The sequence below is a fragment of the Neovison vison genome, chromosome 9, assembly GCF_020171115.1.
Source record: "Neovison vison isolate M4711 chromosome 9, ASM_NN_V1, whole genome shotgun sequence".
Taxonomy (NCBI): Eukaryota; Metazoa; Chordata; class Mammalia; order Carnivora; family Mustelidae; genus Neogale; species Neogale vison.
The window spans coordinates 97894420-97913623 of record NC_058099.1 but is presented as its reverse complement, the minus strand read 5'-3'; the positions used below and the strand labels follow the sequence as shown (position 1 = coordinate 97913623).

Here is a 19204-nt window from a genome sequence, read left to right as displayed (position 1 = left end):
GTGGGGGTTAACTCAGAGCCCTCCCCACAGGAGGGGGGGCAGAGTCCTGCTCTGTGGCCCCCAAGCAGGAGACGTGGAGAGGCTGAGGCCGTAAGGGGCGGCAAGGACAACACATCGTCCAGCCCCTGAGCCTGCAGAACATCATCTGGACTCCAAGCCGGTGCGGGAGAGGACAGTGCATGGGACCAGGGGACCAGGGACTGGGCAGGGAGGGCACCCCGTCCACTTTCACCCCAAGCTTCGCCTTCGAGTCTGTAAATGAGGCTCTGAGCACCAACCTCACAGGGACGGAGGCTGGCCCAGGCCTTCATCCTGCACACACAGGGCAGCAGCGCCCGGTGGGTAAGCCAAATACGGGAACAGGGTCCATGCACAACGGCAGGCTGAGTGGCACTCAGAAATGCCCAGGCCACACGTGGGTCACAGACAGAGATGAAGCTTGAAAAGTGGGCAGCAGGCCAGGTGCAGTGGTGACCCTCCAGCAGCCAGAGCCCAGTGTCCCCACCTTGTCCAGCGCCCTGCCAGGGGAGCAGGTGAGAGGGCACGGCTTACCCACCTGGAGGCCCGAAATGTCCATCTTCTCCCGGACACTGAACTTCTGGCCCATGAGCCGCAGTTTGGGCACACAGTAAAGGATCATGCTGTTGAACTGCAATCGAGACAGGTACAGGGTGAGGGGTGTCACCCCAACAAAGGAGGCTCGACAGAGAGGAGGCGGGAGGCATGGCTCTGCAGCGAGCCTGGGCAGGGCATGGCTCCATGGCGAGGGGGCGTGGCTGTCGTGGTGAAGGTGCGTGACAGACAGGAATGGACACCGCTCTGGTGAAGGGTGGGGAGGGCAAGGGCGTGGCTCCCGGGGTGACGGAGCTTGGCAGACGGCACTGGGCGTGGCTCTGGAGAAGCGGGTGGTGGACAGGGGCGCGGCAGACGGGGCTGAGCGCGGCTCTTCGGCGAAGGGCGTGGCGCTGTGCTAAAGGGGCGTGGTGGGGCGTGGTTCTGGCCTGGCAGGATGGGGGCCCTGGGGCGGGGCGGGGCGGGGCGGGGCGGGGCCTGACCAGGAAGAGGTGGCGGTCTTGCGCGGTGCCGTTCTTGGCCGACAGCTTCTGGATCGGACCCTCCTTGATCAGCTCGTTGGCGGGGTTGACGATGTCCTCCTCCCCACCCAGTCGCTCGTACACCTCCAGGAGCTTGTGCATTTTCTCCTGTGCGAGACACAGGGCTCAGGCCCGCGGCGGCCGCAGGGGGACCCCGGGGTGAGGGGATCCCGCCCTGCAAGCATGGCCCGGAATCAGGGAACCAAGACCGGGCAACGAGCCTCCTGATAATGGGGTGGGCCGGAAAATGCGGGGTGACGCCGAGGCTGGGCAGTGAGGGATGGACCCATGTTCGCCCGCAGAGAGCCGCTACCACCACTGCTGCGGGCCAGGCTATGCCCCCACGCAAGGCAGGTATCAGTTCATTTAGTTCCCGCATTACCCCAGGAGGTAGGGGCCATTTTATTCCCTATTTACGGACCAGGAAACTGGGCTATGGACAAACCCAGTGAGCCGCTAGAGAACCAGGATGGCCCTTCTGCGGTCAGAGGAGATATTTCAAGCTGTTGCTGCTCTTGCCCCGGAGTCATCACTGCCTGTGGTGACCCTGCGTGGTTCCCTGTTCCACACTTAGACCATGTGGCCCAGTGCCCTCATGACCAGACCTCTGCCAGTCTGCAGGGCCTCTCCCTCTGGCCTCAAGACTGGCCAAGACTGGTGGTCAGCGGCCAACCAGTGCCCCTGAGGTGTGATAGGAAAGGGGTGTCAGCCTGTGGCCCCAGCTCTGAGCCCAGAAGCTACGGTCCCTGACCAGTTGCTACCAGCACCCTGAGGAAAGAATGCAGCGCAAGGCTGGGAGAGCTGGGCTTGCAGTAACATCGTCTACATCCCAGAGCCCGGGCTTGCTATGCCACCGCGGCTGCTGCCCTCACACCTGGCCAGTCTCGGCCTACACAGCCTGTAAGCAGGCTAGTCTGGCTAGCCCTTTCACCTCTGGTCAAGACACAGGTGGTCGATGTGTGTGGGGGGCCAGAAAGGGGAGTTGGCATGGAGCGTAAGCAGAAGCAGGCAGGGCAGTGCCAAAGGGCCTTGCATGTACTGGGGGGCTGGGTGTGCACCCCGCCTGGACTAGGGGAGGATGCACCTGCCATGTCCTAGGGGGCCGGGTGTGCACATGGGCCAGCTGGTGTCACCTTGCAAGCAACAGCAGGCTAGAGGATTCTGAGCACAGAATAACAAGACAGGTTCTCCACAGGAAGCTCTGACCTGGGGAAGTGTGGATCAGAAACTGAGTAGACGGCAGGTGGGGCGGCTGGGAGAAGCCTGGGCAGCGGTCCAGGCTGAGGGGGGTGGGGACCAGCGGGTGTGTGAAGAGGCTCCTACAAGCACACACTGATCACTCCCTAAGGCCATGGCCTGGGGTAAGACCCGGACCCAATGCCAGAGCCCCCCACCTATCACACCTGGTGGGCAGAGGCCTTAGCAGACCAGGAGAGAGAAGCACTACAGGTGTGCTGCAGGTGGGAAGGCCTGGGGTGAGGTCTCAGGCCTTGTCCGCACCCCTCAGAGATGAAACCCATGGGGGCTCCCCGAAACATCCATAGGCCCCATGTGAGCTCACGACCGTGGAGCTCTGAGAAGCATGTCTTTCGCCTCCACCAGATTTAGTCATGGGGAGGTGGAAAGGGACGTTTGACAGAAAGGACCCAGAGTAAACCATGACCTGTTTGGGTTGCAGTGGATACCCCACCATGGGCCTAATCTCTGGCTGGTCTGTCCTGGGGCCCCAGAGCAAACCTGGGGACAGGCACCTAAGGAGGACACAGCACTGGGCCGCACATAGCAACGGCCATGCTAAAATAAGTCGCTGCCTCTCACTTCTCATGACTGAGAGACGTGGGGTCAAACAGATATTTCACCTTTTTTTCCCCTCTCAAAAAACAGCAGTGCCTGTGTGAAAATAAACAGATCTGAGGATTGGGAGACACAGGGTGGGTGGGGACTGTGGCAGCCTGGAGAAGGGCTGAAGGCACAGGCTGTGGTACTGGACTTCCAGGGTTTCTCAGGAAAGCCAGGAGTCTGGATTCTCCTGATCTATAGTCCTGGGCAAGGACTTAGAAATTCTGCCAAGGCACCCTGCAGGCCACACAAGGGACAGGGCCACCCTCAGAGAACTCCCTGATCCACAGACCATGGGCTTTGGAGGTGTTACAACAGCAGGGGGACAACAACAGGGGACACTGTCCCCTACACCTCTGCACTGTGTCCCAAGGCAGGGCCCTCAGGAGGTGAAGCTTAGACGAGGTCATGGTCTTGGGGGTGGGCGCCCCATGATGGGGTCACAACCCTGATAAGACACCAGACAATACGCCTGGCTGCTCAGAAGCCAGGGACAGAAGCTGCTGGTACCCAGCTGCGAGATACACAGTGTGGCCCGAGTCTGTCTGTGGGATTTTGTTACAGCGGCTGGTGGAGACAGGCACCGGCTGAGATGGAGCCGTAGAGCTAGGAACCGGCAGGCCTGTCTGTCCTGTGACGGAGCCCCTGTCCATGCGGGGTGTGCCTGCTGCGGGGCCCTCGGGCATCCTCCACAAGCTCCACACTCACCATTTTCCGAATGGCAGCGTTGGAGTGGTTGGCAGCAGTGGAGATGAGCTCCAAGGACCCTGCAGGAGGAAGACGCAGAGTCAGGCTGCAGGGCGCCTGCCGCCTTTCCAGGGGCTGCCCTGATCCCACCCTTCCCTGCAGAGGTCGAGGCTGCTCAGGAGACCTGGCCCTGGGTTGGGCCCTGCAGACACACTCCGTTTGGTGAGGAGGTCTGCTGGGGCTGGCATCCCACTCCCCAAGCCGCCCGCAGCCCCATGAGGCTCTTCCTGGGGCCTGACCTCTGCCAGCATCAGCAGCTCCCTCCCCAGAACCAGGGTCCCCCCTCTAAGGGCAGCGGGGGCAGGGCAGTTTATGCCTTGCAGTTACTTCCTGAGATGTGCTTAGGGAGCACTGGGCCATCTGCCCTGCTCTGTCCCTGTCCCTGTCTATCTTTCTCTCCTCTCTCCCTGTGGGTTCCCAGCAGGGGCCCCAGCTCCCACGTGGCCTGGTGGCTGCTGGGCTCACTTTCTGCATCCTTCCGATCGGGGGCATCTCCTGGGAGCCTCTTCAGATAGTCCTTGAGCAGCAGCTGGTAGCGGGGGACCCTCTGCACGGGCTCCAGCATGTGGTGCTGCAGCGTCAGGTTCCCACACACCTCCTGCTTCTGTGGGGGAGAGAGGCAGCACGTGGCACCTGCAGAAACATGTGTGGGCCTGGCCCCCCGTTTCTGGCCTCCATGGCACCTGGACTCTGCTGACTGCAGACTACATTACAGCAGGGTAAACCGAGGCCTGGAGAGATTGAACAATGGAGCAAGGACCCAGACCCCTGGGCAGGCTTTTATAAAGGTCCTCGGGGGAAAGAACTCATCCTTGCGAGAAGGCTTCCGTCCCGACCGACCCCACATTCACTTGCATGATTGCTCACTCGGGTGCTGGGGGCTGGGCCTCTTCCTCCCTCCCTGGACACCGGGGGGACTGGGCTCCCCACTACGACGGGAGACCTGCGGCCCTGCCCAGAAGCTGCTCTGAGTGTGGCTGTGTGCTCTGATGGAAGTGCGACCCTTAGCGCAGGGGTGGGTGCTCAGGCCTCGTGCCCCGCCCCCCCACCCTGGCCCTCAGTCCCTGCACCGCCACCTTTGCCACCTCAGTGCTGTCCCACTGGGGGGCCCTGCCCTTGCTGTCTGCCTCCACTCCCTGCAGGTGCCCAGGCATGTGCTCCTTGCTTAAGATGCCCTAGCCTTCCCCCTGAGTTTGCTGGGGGCTACGCTGTTCCCCTGCTTCTCCCCGCCTGCCACCCGTGCCACTCGGGGCTCACAAGAGAACAGCCTCCAGCCCGAAGGAGCTCCAAGTGCCCTTGACAGGACAGGGCCCAAGGAGCGCCCTTGGCAGCTATCACAGAAACAACCCTTCTCGGGGAGGCTAATCAGGGGTGACCAGGAACCGGACATTCACGGAATTCCAAAGTATCTCCCTGCAAGAAACTTCCTAAAACCATGAGAGACACATTTTGGGGGGGGCACATGCTTTCTGGGAGAGGAAACCACAGTGCACCTCGTGCCCCAGCAGGAGCGCATGGCCCCCACACCTGCACCTGCCTAGACCTCCAGCCTCCCAGTGCTCTGGCCAGTGGTGCTGACACAGGCAGTGTGAGCTCCTAGTTCCTGCTGGTCACTCAGGGCTGGGGCTCGGCCACGGGCACGGCCTGGGAGTCTGGAGGGGGTGGTCTGTGCACACAGCGGGGCTGGCCCCGACCAGGGGTGAGGGAGCTAAAGGAGGAAGCACTGGAACTGTCCTCTGTGGGCAGGGACACAGAGGCATCTAGGACTCCACACTAGGAAATCCTGGGTGACCCAAGGGTCACAGGACCAGGGGGAAACGCAGAAGGAGGAATGTGTGTCCGTGGGAATGCACATAGGCACACACGTGTGTGTGCACAGATGCGGCATGTGACGTTCAAGCGTGGTGCTCAGGGTACACAGGATATTGGACAAGTAGCCAACTATTCACAGGAAGAAAACTGGACTCTTACCTCATACCACAACCCACCGGGAAACTATTCTGGAATAACAATTCTAATTTTTTTAAACAAAAACATAACATTAGAAAAAAAATTATCTAATCATGGGATAGGAAATACATTTATAAGCATTACTTTGAAGATTTTTAGAACCATTATTTAAAAACATTTAAAAAAACATTGTTTTATTTAAAAACTGGTGAATGTGGAGCGCCTGGGTGGCTCAGTCAGTTAAGCATCTGCCTTCGGTTCAGGTCATGATCCCAGAGTCCCAGGACTGAGCTCCGCATCGGGCTTCCTGCTCAGCAGAAAGTCTGCTTCTCTCTTTCAGATAAATAAATAAAATCTTTCTAAAAAGTTGTTTTTAATTTAAAAATCTTTTTTAAAAACTTCGCTTTAATAAAGAAACTGGTAGATGTGGCTCCTTAAAAACTAAAAATTTTGTTTAGTAAACAATGTTGTAAATAAAAATCAATGGGGAAAATAACTTGTAAGATACAGGACAGATAATAAAAGACATTCTTAATGTGTAGAAGCCTGGAAAACTGATAAGGAAAAGAGACACTGAAGAGCTGGGAAGGGGCTGTTTGCGGGAAGGGAGAAAGCAGAGGATGAGCAGGTCCCACAGGCCGGCAGGTTCACGGAGGGAGGAGGGGGAGAGGCGGGAGTCACAGTCGCATTGGGATCCAGAGTCCACCCAACGACAGTGACCATACAGACCACACACCCTCTCGGAGGCGGTCCCCGTTCCCTGAAAGGATGACAAGGACTTGTGTCCCGGAGTGATTTAGCAGAGCAGGGACGCAGCTTCCCAGAACCTCCCCACGCTTCCGCGACCCCAGCGTGTGCCGGCAGCTGGCTTACCTGGATGCTGTGGACAACGTCTTTGAACACCGGGGAGCGCTGGGTCCAGGCGCTCACCAGCTCCATGGCCCGGTCGAAGTTCTTGACGTACTCGCCGTACATCTTGAGAAATGGGGCCAGCTTCTGCAGGATGTCCCCGAGCCGGGGGTTCGTGTCCCTTTGTAGGGGGAGAGAGGTCATCAGAGGGGCCAGGGTGGGACGGGGACGTCACCCGGAATCCATAGGGTAATGGCCCGACTCCCAGTGCTGAGTGATGGTGGGCAAACTGGTCACCCTCTCTGAGCCTTACTTTCCTCCCTGGTACCATGTAGGGGGGAACCACGTGTTACATGGAGGTACACGAGAGGATCCCGTGGGTTCTCCAGCTGTGCGGACACAGGACCGCTGCTCCAGGCCAGGGGTGCCAGCAGGGATGCGACCGCTCAAATGGCAGGCCCTCATCAGAGAGAATCTGTGAAGCCCCATGTCACCCCTTAGCGGAGCAAATGTCAGTGGGATGAGTGGACGCTGACAATCTCATTGGAAAGCAGCAGGTTAATAATAAACCCGGTACAGACAGGGATTTGAAAATAAATTTCAAGAAGCATAAAATATACCCATAGTCTTTAACCTTTGAACCACAGTTCTAAGGGGAAGTGACCCTAAGACGTCAAAAAGCAAGGAGGCGTGAGCACAAAGCCACCAGGGTGGCATCACAAGAATGAGCTCTGGTCACTGTCCCTGGAGGGCGGGCTGCCTGTGTGGCGGGCGACTGGGCCTTCTTCCCTGCGGTCTGTGCGCGAGAAGTCTCTCTGGGGTCTCGAGGAGAAAACCCATTTTTAGCAAGTGTGGACAGAAGGTCAGCTGGGCCCCGGGCTTTAATCTGATGGCCTTAGAGACACAGTATGACCTGTTCTGCAGGGGGAATGAGCTCCTCATGAAGACCTGCAAACAGGGACCCTCACTGGGCTGGGCAACTGAGGGAATGCCCGTGAGTCAAGGCTCCTGGCCTCTGCACCCTCACTCGCCGGCCTGGCTGGCGACCGGGGAGAGAGAAGGGGCTCTCGGGGAGCCAAGGGGCGGAGCTCCTGACGAGCCCAATGCCCCAGGAGACCGGGCGCTGGCTCAAAGCCAGGCGGGAGAAGAGAGGAAACAGCAGACAGGCCAGAGCAAAGCAGCAGCGCTGGGAAGAGTAGGGGACGCACGCAAAGTGGACAGTGGCAGGCAGAGGGCCACGCCTGTGATGTTTTACTATCCAGACTCAGGAGTCGAGCCGGCGCTCCACAAAGAACAAGCAGACGTGGCAGAGGGACAGAAGGACAGCCCCTGGGGGCAGCTGGAGGATCCAAAGTGCCCTGGGAAGGGGAACGCCTCAGTCTCCAAAGCAAAGGAGGGAAAACAAACCTGCTAGGTCCGTTTACTTGCTGTTTGGTGTTCATAGACCCCACGGAGCCTGAGCAGGGATTAAAGGAGCTTTCAGGCGCAGACGAAGCAGCGGAGGCGTGGGGACGCTGTGGGTCAGCGCTGCCCCAGGCCCGTGCAGGGAAGGAGCCAGGGCCCGCGAGACAGCCCCCCACCCTGCCCTGTGCCTGCGTGTCTCTCGGGCACACAGACTCTGCACGGAGAGGCTGGCCACGAGAATCCACACAGCTGCCGTGACCCAGTGGCCAGGAACCTGGGGCCACACTCACCACTCCTGCGTGATCCGCGTCTGCAGCTCGGGGAGGAGGAAGTGCCCATGGAAGCGATAGATGGACGAGATGTTGGAGAAGATGCCCGTGGTGACCTCCGAAGGGATGCCGGCTTCTGTCAGCTGGGTGCAGAAAACCTGGGGGTACAGAGGCCCGTACAGTGGGTGCTGAGCCGGGGGGAGGGGCTCCTGTTTTCTTAACGAACCTCCGCTTCATCAAGCGGGCTCAGACCTATGGTTTTAAAGCCAGCTCACTGATGGCTAAGGACTGCGGGGGAGGCAGACACGGTCCTCGGCTGATGCGGACTTGCTGTCCCGCCTCTGCCCACCTCTCACGGGAGCTGGAGGGTCCGGATTTCCTTTCTCAGCTCTGTGAGCTCCACATGGACGCGGTACCTGGCAGAACTCTGGGTGTCCACCAGAGGTTTACTTCCTGTGCTCATAAACCCGGACTGCTCTGGGGACAGCAAGCTTCCCAGAGCCCCTTTCCATGCTCAGATAATGCAACTGCCAGGAAGAACCCCTCCAACTAGGTGACGGGACAGGACCTTGGCCCCAGAGCCCCAGGCTCAGACAGCAAAAAGGAGGAGTTTGTGGAGGAGACTCACAGTGGCCTGAGTTTCAGTGTGAAGGCCCTCACACTCCAGCTGGAAGGGCCAGCCAGCCCTTTCAGCAGCCTCTGAAACCGGCAGCCCACAGAGGCGGGACCCCAGCCCTGGGGGGCTACCTGGTCCAGCAGGTACAGCCGCCGTACATAGGTCTCCTCGGTGTGCAGGAGCTCCTGGGCGATGTGGAGCAGCTTCGGGGGCTCAGAGCACTGCAGAGAGAGGAACCACAGGTCCCTGGGGAGGCGGGTCTGACATTGGGGGTGACCAGGGGGCCTGGGGGCCAGAGGAGGCCACTAGCGCTGGGCCAAGGGGCTCAGTTCTCACAGATGGACTTCTCAGGAAGGTTTCTGGGGAACAACAGCTCCTGCCAACCCCCCCCCAACCATCCCAGATACAACTCTGCCCTCCTGAGACCTTGACCACAGAGCAGCTACAGCAGCCACATCAAAATATTTTGTGGCCTGCTGTCAGCAAGACGGCAGACTAGAATGCTACAGGCCCTCCTTTCCCCAGAGACATGGTGCCGACAATGTATGGAGCGGAATCCCTCTGTGAGAACCCAGAAGAGAGCTGAGAAGCTATCGCTCCACATCATGGTGAAACCAAGAAGAGATTCCAGCAAATGGGGAAACCAGCAGCATCCAGCACACCCTTTCATGTCCCTCCCCAGGCAGCAGAGCATGTTCCACGTGGAATGTAGTCCCTAGGCTGGAGGTCCCGCTCCGGGTGGAAATGACTGAGCCTCACATCCAGGGCTCTGACGCATCTGGGGGCTGCCCAAGGGACTGCTGGCTTCTGTCTGCCCAACTGGGAGTGCTGACATGACCCAGACCAGAGTTTGAAAGTCCTGGAAACAGGCCAGCCGTGTGCAAGACAGAAGGCTCTAACTTCAAGGGGCTTTATGTAATTACAGTGGTAACCACAAGCAAAATATCTATAGAATATACATGAATGGAAATGAGAAGGGAATCAAAACATACCATTACAAAAATTCAATAAAAAATAAGGCAGACTCTAAGAAAGGAACAAAAAAGCCACAAGATGTGTGGAAAACAACTATCAAAATAGCAATGATCCCTCCCTATAATTATTTTAAACATAAATGGGTTAAACTCCCTAATTAAAAGACATGGATTGGCTGAATGGATTTAAAAAACAGCATCTGACCACATGCTATGCACAAGACACCTTAGATTTAAGGACACACACACAGACTGAAGTGGAGGACGGGTAAGATGGGGCATGCAAACAGACTCTCTCTTCTCAAAAGAGAACAGGAGCGGCCACACTGATATCAGACGAAACAGACTGTAAATAAGAAACTGCTACCAGATATAATGAGGAACATCATATGATGATAAAAGCACCAACTTTCTGAGAAGATAAAACAATTAGAAATATTTATGCACCAGGGGCACTTGACAGGCTGAAAGAGTGTGGGACTCTTGGGGCGCCTGGGTGGCTCAGTGGGTTAAGCCTCTGCCTTCGGCTCAGGTCACGATCTCAGGGTCCTGGGATGGAGCCCCACATCAGGCTCTCTGCTCAGCAGGAAGCCTGCTTCCCCTTCTCTCTCTGCCTGCCTCTCTGCCTTGTGATCTCTGTCTGTCAAATAAATAAATAAAATCTTAAAAGAAAGAAAGAGGGACGCCTGGGTGGCTCAGTTGGTTGAGCGGCTGCCTTCGGCTCAGGTCATGATCCCAGCGTCCTGGGATAGAGTCCCACATCGGGCTCATTGCTCGGCGGGGAGCCTGCTTCTCCCTGTCTCTGCCTGCCATTCATCTGCCTGCGCTCGCTCTCTCTCCCTCTCTCTCTGACAAATAAATAAAATCTTTAAAAAAAAAAAAAAGAAAGAAAGAAAGAAAGGAAGGAAGGAAGGAAGAAAGAAAGAAAGAGTGTGGAACTCTTGATCTCGGGGTCCTGAGTTGGAGCCCCATGTTTGGTGCAGAAAGGACTTAAATTAATAAAAAGACTTAAAAAAAAAAAGTTTAAACAAAAATCTATGCACCAAACCTCATAAGTCCTAAATATATGAAAGCACACTTTGACAGAATTAAAGGGGAAACAGCAGCATGGCAATTGTAGGAGACTTCAGTGCTGCATTTTCAACACTGGGCAGGACACGTAGACCGAATACCAGTGAGAAAACAAGGGTGTGAACAGACATACAGACGCAGACCCCTCACCCAGCAGGAGAAGGCACATTCTTCTCAAGTGCACATGGAACATTCTCCATGATGGTCTATATATCAGACCCCAAAACAAGCATTAACAAACTTCAGATTGAAATCACATAAAGTATTTTCTCCAGTCACAGTAGAATGAAACTAGAAATTAACAGCACAAGAAAAACTGGGAAACCCACGGATAGGTAGAAATTAAACAACACGGTCTTCAAGAAGAATTGAAGAAGTCATAAAGGAAATTAGAAAATAGCTTGAAACAAATGAAAATGAAAATACAAACACCAAAACTTAGGACGCAGCAAACGCCACTCGGAGGAACGTTTGTAGCTGTAAATGTGTGTGTGTGAAAAAGGAAGAAAGATCTCAAATCAACGACGTAACTTCACACTTCAAGAGATTAGAAAGAGAATGCACTAAACCCAGAGCAGTCAGAAGGAAGGAAATAACAGAGATCAGATCAGAGATAAATGAAACAGAGAATAGAAAAACAATGGAAAAAATCAATCAACCTGAGTTGTTTTTTGGAAAGATCAACAAAATTCACAAAACCTTAGCCAAATTAACTAAGAAATAGACACAAATAAGTCATATTAGAAATAAACGAGGAACTATTACAACCGACATCACAGAAATAAAAAGGATCATGAGAGACTGAAGTGAACAATTACACTCCAGCAAACTGGGCAGCCCAGACCAACGGATAAATTCCTAGAAACACACCAGGCCTGAAGACATGAGGAAATAGGAAATCTGAATGACCAAGAAGGAGTAAGTGGATTGAATATGCAATGAAAAACTTGCCAACAAAGAAAAGCCCGGAACCAGTTGGGTTCACTGGAAAATTAATACCAATCTCTCTCAAGTGCTTCCAAAACACTGACAAGGAGACAACACGTCTGAGCTGTGAGGCCAACACTGCCCTAACACCAAAGCAAGGCAGAGACCTTCCAAGGACCCTGGAGATGGACGACCCTGGCACAGACTGATGCAGAAGTCCTTGACAGGACACCAGCAAACCCGACTCAAAGGTACAGAAGAGGATTGGACACCAGGACCAGGGGAGGTTTATTCTGAGACTCAACACCCGTGAGAAACACTTGTGATGACCTGTATCGCTGCAGAAGCAGCCTCTGACAACATTCACTGTCCCCCATGACAAAACCACCAGTTAGTGGGACTTCCACCGCAGGACGAAGGCTGACTTCCGCTACCTGGGTGGGGGACGCGAGGCATAGGGTCACCCTGAGGACAGGCCAGGGCCTGACCGAGCACATAGACCCAGAAAGGTTGGCACATCCGTATTGCAGACATGAAGGCCTGGGCCGTCCCCCAGAGCCTGCGTGGGCAGGCGGGGAGCAGGCCTGGGGTGAGCACCTGCCCCCCACTACCTGGGAGACGAGAGGCCGGCGGAGGTCCCCCTGAGCGCACCTTGAGAGCCACCGATGGTGTGGCACGTAGTCACCGCATCACTCAGTTTCTACGTCATAGGGCGTCTGCACATCTCGGGTCCTTGTCGACCCACGCGCTGTGCCTTTCACGCCCACCGGCCCCTGCAGAGTCACCCCAGCACCTCCGTGGGCTCTCACGGGCTCCCCGGCCCTGGTCACTCAGAACCAGGTGCCACACACCGTGGAAGCCTCTGGGCAGCGCCAGGTCATTCAGGCTTGCCAGTCCTAAACCTGCTCACCCTGCCTCACCTGTTCCCTCCCACAGGAACAAGACAGGCCCTCGCGCAGTTTCCACCCCCTCTGCCTCCTGACCCACTCTGGTGCTTCCCGTGTGGCCCCGGGGCCTGGCCTGCTCCTCCTCGTACGAACCGCAAGCAAGGAACTGAACTATCTTTTCAATGGCCGACGCACCCTGACCTCTCGGTGTTTCCATACCCGAGTAATAACAAAACCTAGGTTCAAACGTGACTCCCAGCCGCCCGCTCCCTTGAAGCTGGCTCACGACAGTGTGGGCACAAGGCTGTCCTTCGTCTGCCAGGCCTGTCTTCTGTCACGGGGCCCTTTAGCCAGGACTGTCCCCACCAGACCAGTAGATCGGGCGCCTCCTATGACGCTTGCGGGACCCTGTTGCCCAGGCTGTGTCTCTGGGCCGGGCCCTCTGCTTCATTTCCTCATCCCTACGTACCCCAGTGCAGACCCCAGAGCCCAGGGTGCTGTCGGGACGCTAAAGGGCTCTCTCACAGCGAACCCAGCACGGCATGGGCACATCTGCTTCCCGGGACGCCTGCTCCCTTGCCACCCCTGCCACGCCCCATGTGACCCTTGGTTCCCTGGTCATAACACAGGGGCTCTGCAAGGTGGGCAGCCAGCCCTGACGGAGGGTGTGGCGGTGGCTCCGCGAGCCCTGAGACCTATGGCCAGAGTCCTGGGGGTGGGGCCCCTGCACCCCGCTGAGGACGTGGAGCCTAGGCTTGGGAGTGAGGCCGTCACATGGGGAGCCGGAGCCCCTGCCCTCCCCGCTGACCCACCACCGGGCCTCTCTGACCTCACGAACCCTCAGAAGAGCCCCCGCCACCCCAGGACGTGAGGGCGGCCTACCTTGGCCGGGTCGGCAAGGTCCCCTGGGGGGCTGGTCTCGGGGTCGGGCTCGTCACCGCTGCCTTCGCCCACGTCGCTGTCGGCCACCTCCTGCAGGGCCTTGCCTTCTGGGGCTCCGTCCAGCTGCGGCCCCAGGACTGTGGGGTCCTGGCCAGCCTCGCTGCTCTCCCCGCAGGGGAACTGCTCATTAGCCACGCTGCAGGATGGGCTGTCGATCCCGCTGTCCCGGTTGGGGAGCTTAGCACCACCATTCAGCTCCCCCGAGGAGCCTGTATCCGGGGGGCCATCCCCAGCAGCAGCTGGGCTGCCGGGGCTCCCAGGGTCAGAGTCCTTGCCGTGGGCTCTAGGTCCGAGTGGCAGTGCCTGGAGCTTCCCTGGGTCTGCCCTCGGGAGCTCCCGGGAGGAGCAGCCAGGCCCAGAGTTCAGCTCCCCCAAGGCAGCAATGGGGGGCTGGGCTGTTGAGGCCCCCCCTCCTGACTCCATTGTCACAGCGGAGCTCCCTGAGCTCCAGGGGGAGCTGGCCGGAGGGCTGCCTGTGGGGGGAAATGAGCAGGGTCAGTGCCAGCCAGGCACGGACCAGCCCCTGCACGCAACCCCCAGTGCAGCCCCTGGTGTGTCCACCCAGAGAAGGGCGGAGGTGGGAGCCCCCACACAGCTCCAGCTGGGTCCTGTCCAGACAGGCCTTTGCGGAATGGCAAATGGAAAGCATTTTATTTTAAAAATAAGTAAATTTTTTCTATGTTAAAAAAAGGAAGAAAGAAAAGAAAAGAGACAGAGAGGGAAGAGAAGAGGGAGGTAAGAAGGGGAAGACGGAGGGAAGGAATCCCACAGCGTGAAGCCCCCGCCGCACAACACGTTTAAACTACACCCACGGAAATAACCGCGGTGAGCGCGGCGGGCCGGTCATCTGCGTGCTCCGCCCCGGGGATGTGGTTCCGAGGGGGTCCCCTCTGTGGGGTCACTGGGACCCACATCGTCCAGAGCCCCGGGCCCAGGGAGGCCAGGGCTTTGTCCCAGATGCCACCCCCCCCCACAAAGCGCCCTGGAGCCGCTGGCTGATTTCACGGCCCACCTCTCCTGGACACCCTCACGGGAGAGGCGAGAACCATTGTGGGAGCGTCCGGGGGCACGAGGCCAGGGGAGATCGACATTTCCCAGAACCTTCCTTTGACTCCACTCACCTGACACCCTGCTCTCCAGGGAGCGCTCCACACCTGGCTCCCTGCGGGCCGTGTGCGGGGTCTGGGTCGGCTGCCTCAGGCGGTAAGCGTGAGTGGGGCTGGGAGGCTGGCTGCAAATCTCCTTCCTGTCCAGCAGGTTTGACACAGGGGTCCTGAAACAACACGACAGGAGCATGAAAGCTGCCTTCACAGGCACCCGCGGTGGCCGGGTGTCAAGCCAGCTCCAAAGGCAGAAGGTGGAAGGGCACCTCCGTGGCCCCGCCCAGCGTGGCCAGCCCTGGACAGGTCATAGGCCACAGGCAGATGGAGCACGTGGCTTCCTGCCAGAACATAGGGACAACTCTGGGGGCCTGGCCCAGACCTCCAGGCCAGAACTGACCGTCCCCACCTGTGGTGCCCTTCCTGGGGGAGGTAGGGTCCCACCCGGTGTGCAGAGGGCCAGAGGGCACCTCCCGCCCCCACCAAGCTCCCTCCTGACACTTGCAAACACAGGTGTCCCGGGTCCACACCCACGACCTGCCTAGCAGCCCACAGCTTCTGCACACGCTCCCTCCTCCCTCGCCAACCAGGCTGAAGAAGCATCCGTCTCGCCCTCACACAGAGCCATAACGGTGTCCAGAGCCTGCCCCTCAGTGCCTCGCCCGCAGGAAGACCTCCAGGCATGCTGCCTCCACGTTGGGACGGCGGACTCCGCCTATGAGACCTGCCGCACAGCCCCCTTCCCGTGGGGCCAGACTGCTCAGGGCTGGACCTTTCTCTGGGTGGCCCCAAAGCCAGAGCAGCAGGCACATGCACCACGGGCCCCTGCCCTGTTCCTGATGAGCTTCACGGGGAGAAACATGAAGGTTTTGAAACAGAAAGTACTCGCTTTACTGCATTCCTGTCATAGCACAGGAGGTAAATCCAAGGTCCCAGCATGCAGACACGACAGAGCCCCGCAGATGTGCCGCTGGAATGCGGGCCCCACGCTCAGCCTCTGTGTGTCAAACGCGGCGTCTGGCCCCAGGGGAGCCTTGGCAACCCCCGGGGGTCCTGCTTCTGGTCACCCCCCACCACACAGCGAAGCACAGCGTCCCCAGCAGGTGGAAACCGGAGCGGTGCGCCCTCCTCGCATCCCACCCCTGCATGGATCCAGCCCCACGTGGACGGACCCCAGGGACAGGACAGGAGACCAAGGAGGTGGAGATCACGGGCAGAGCACCGGCAGGAGAGCCCTGTCAGGGGGCCGAGGCCTGCAGAGTCCCTGAAGATGGTTGGCACACGTGGGAGGGCACCGTCAGACTGAGCAGGAGCCGCTGGGGGAACAGCAGTGGCCAGGCACAGGCAGGGCAGAGCTGGGCCCCACCAGTGGGGGAGGCGGTCCACCGCATGGGGAGCTCTGCTCGGGTCCCAGGATGCCCACCTGCTTCCTAGCAGCCTCACGGCTCCCCGAACGGCGTTCAAGAGCAGCTGGAGCCAGGGCGGCCGCACCTCTAGCCTCCAGAGGGGAAGCCTCCAACGAGAGCTCGAGGCCTGCGGGAGAGGGACGTCCGGACGCTGTAGACAGCGAGCAGGTCTCAGCGACAGAACCATCCACACTGAAGCACACACAGATGGACAGAGCGATGTGAGCGAACGTCCCGCGGCAAACAGAGGCGTAACCGGACTCCGGACAGGGGAGTGGCGGGAAGTGTTTGCGGAATACAGACCACAGCATTCCTGCGTCAACGGAAGTCGTAAACCCACAGAGCCAAGGGTCTCAACCAACACCGAGCACGAGAAATGTCTGTAAGTAGTTTTCCACACAGAAAGCTCCAGGCTCCGAAGGCTCCAGGGTGAATTCTAGCAAATGCTGGGGACACGAGAAGGCCCTGCAGAACGCTGAGCCCTGAGCGCGGCAGATGCCCACCTGCCCAAGACCAGGTACACACCCGCCTTTCCGGCTGCACAGAGCTCCAGGAGACGCATGTGCGCCTGTGGTCACAGCCCACAGACGGGCTCGCTGTGTTGACCAGGGAGACTGCGTCACGGGTACACACACGTGTCACACCTCGGGTCTGCACTCTGCACGTGTGCCGTCCTCTGTCTCAGTACACAGCACAGACGGCGATGCCTCAGGCGTGAGCCAACTTACCCAGCTGACATTCCCCGAGTGCCATTTTTTAAAAGATTTCATTTACTTATTGGAGAGAGAGAGCTCCAGAGAGCAAGCACAGAAGCAGGGGGAGGGACAGAGGAAGAGGGAGGAGCAGGCTCTCTGCCGAGCAATGGGGCTCAGTCCTAGGACCCCGAGATCACGAGATCACGACTGGAGTGGAACACAGATGCTCAACCCACTGAGGCACCCAGGACCCTCCCCACAAGTGCCAATTTTATAGAAGGGACGGGGGTCAAGCAGAGCACAGGTGGTACCCCATAGCCTGGGGAACCTTTGGCAGCCCTGATGCCCACAGGGTCATTCTCATCCAGAGGACTGGGGTGCACCCATCCCCTGGAGACCTTGAGCCATGACCAACTCTTCTTCCAAGGGTGGCAGAACCAGCTCAGTCAGACGGGAAAGCCCGAAGTTCAACATAAAGACATCCCACAGGGAGCAGAGTGTGGGGTACAACAGAGACCACTGCTCCCCCAATCTGATTCAGGAAGGCGTGGGATACAGCCCAGGGCCTTGTTCACCTTGGGATTGATCTCCCTGCTGCTTTTCCAAGTCCAAGATCAGCACCAGGGAAGGCCAGCCCAGTTCCCACCTGCCCTCTGCACCGCACAGGGGAGCAGGGGGCCCTGGGAAGGGAACACACAAATGTACACATGCTCACACCTACACACGTGCTTCTGTAACACACGCACCCACACACACCATGTGCCGGGAGCTGTGCTCAGCACTTCTGGATACTCACTCACAGACACCAAGGTGGGTGACGTCCTGTGTTTCAGACAAGGAAGCCAAGGCTGATCCTGGTTCACACTGCCACATCCAGGGCCAGTGTGGGGGTGGGTGTGAGCACAGGAACTCGGAGCTATGGTCAGCCTTCTCTACCCAGCCCTGGCTCTCACCTTAGAAACGCTGAGTCACCTAGCTGAGCTCCCAACTGCAGGGGAGGTACAAACACGGCAGGACACAGCCAGGGCTCAGGGCCCCTGACACCCAAGGGTGCCACCGTCCAGCATCAAAGCCCTAACACTGAGCCTGGGGGAGGTTCAGGTGCTCGAAAAAGATGGAGAAATTAAACGTCCAGGGTGTTTGGACCATGTAAGTGGCTTTGGAGCCCTGACACTGCCCCGTGGCTGCCCGAGACAGGCAGGGACACTCCTGGGCATGGACCACAAGGCTGAGCATGGCCCCACCCCACCCGCTGCCAGCTGTCCCCTCCTCGGGAGCAACACGGGAACCCCCGCTAGAAATACCACCCTCCTGTGCTCGCTTCGGCAGCACATAGACTAGAAATACCTCCCTCTTGTCTCTTGCTGCCTGGCACCTGGCTCCCCGTATGGTTCCACCGACAGCAGCCACCTCCGGCCGGCCTCGGAAACTGTCCCACCCTGACCAGCACCAGCCCCAGGACTGTGCGAGAGGACAGTGCTCAGTGGGGCTGCTCTCTGCCCACCACGCTCGAGTGGTGGTTCCCATGCAACAGGTCACCTGAACGAGCCTGAAAATACACCAGGGGTGCCTGCGGAACCTGCACACAGGTCCAGGCGGGGAGACAAGGCTGTGGAATCCACGAGGCCATGCAGCAGTGAGAAAGGCTTGCGACCCGGAGCTGCTGCGTTCCAGGGTTCGGCTCCAGAAGCAGAACCTTCGTCCTGGGGCCTCAGCCTGGGGTCTCCACCCTGTCTGCTGAGCACATGGAGACGGGCACTGACCGTGGGGTGCCATGTGCTCTGGGATGCGGTCGGGGTCGGCGGGACCTGGGGACAGGCTGCAGGGCATGCTGAGCACAGAAAAAAGGAGGCAGGCCCTCACGGCGCCATCCCCGCGCTGGGACGCCCTCATCAGCTCGCACCATCGCTTAAAGTTACCACGCCTTCAACAGCCGATGGAGCGAGCCGTCCTCTTTAGTAAACTTAGAAGTTATAGAAAACCAAAAAGGATATAAACGCTCGACCCCTGTGGCGCTGAGATACCCGTGTGGGCAGCGGCCTGTGGGCGGGATGGCCCCGGTGGGGGCTCCTGGGGGGGCTGCAGCTTTTCTTAGAGATGCGGCTGTCTTTCCAATACCGAATCCCAACATCCAGTCCTCGAGAATGCTCTTCTCGCAGAAGAACTGAAAGCACTTAGGGGGGCATATCCAGCTTGCGGATATACTGGTGATGGAACATTCCTCAGCACTCAAGAGGGAAGACGTCCTGACACCTGCCACAGCATGGATGGGCCTTGAGGACACGAGGCTGAGTGCCCGTCCCAGAAGGACAGACACCGTGTGAGGTCCCTGGAGTCGTCAAATCACAGAGACAGAGAGTGGATGGCGGCGCCGGGGGCTGGGGGGCAGTAGTGTTTAATGACGCCGTCTCAGTTTGTGAAGATAGAACATTCT

General features: G+C 58.3%; 1 protein-coding gene across 1 annotated transcript in view; it reads right to left on the bottom strand.

The window, feature by feature from the left end:
* Positions 1-19204, bottom strand: part of FGD3 (FYVE, RhoGEF and PH domain containing 3) — a 48600-nt gene that overhangs the window by 12149 nt on the left and 17247 nt on the right. The window contains exons 2-10 of the mRNA XM_044266048.1: positions 14691-14842; positions 13510-14042; positions 8900-8989; positions 8174-8310; positions 6504-6660; positions 4146-4284; positions 3642-3700; positions 1056-1202; positions 557-649 (exon numbers count right to left, since the gene is read on the bottom strand). Of these exons, the coding sequence (XP_044121983.1) occupies positions 557-649; positions 1056-1202; positions 3642-3700; positions 4146-4284; positions 6504-6660; positions 8174-8310; positions 8900-8989; positions 13510-13992 (1305 nt within the window). The 5' untranslated portion in view covers positions 13993-14042; positions 14691-14842. The remainder of the gene's footprint in view (positions 1-556; positions 650-1055; positions 1203-3641; positions 3701-4145; positions 4285-6503; positions 6661-8173; positions 8311-8899; positions 8990-13509; positions 14043-14690; positions 14843-19204) is intronic.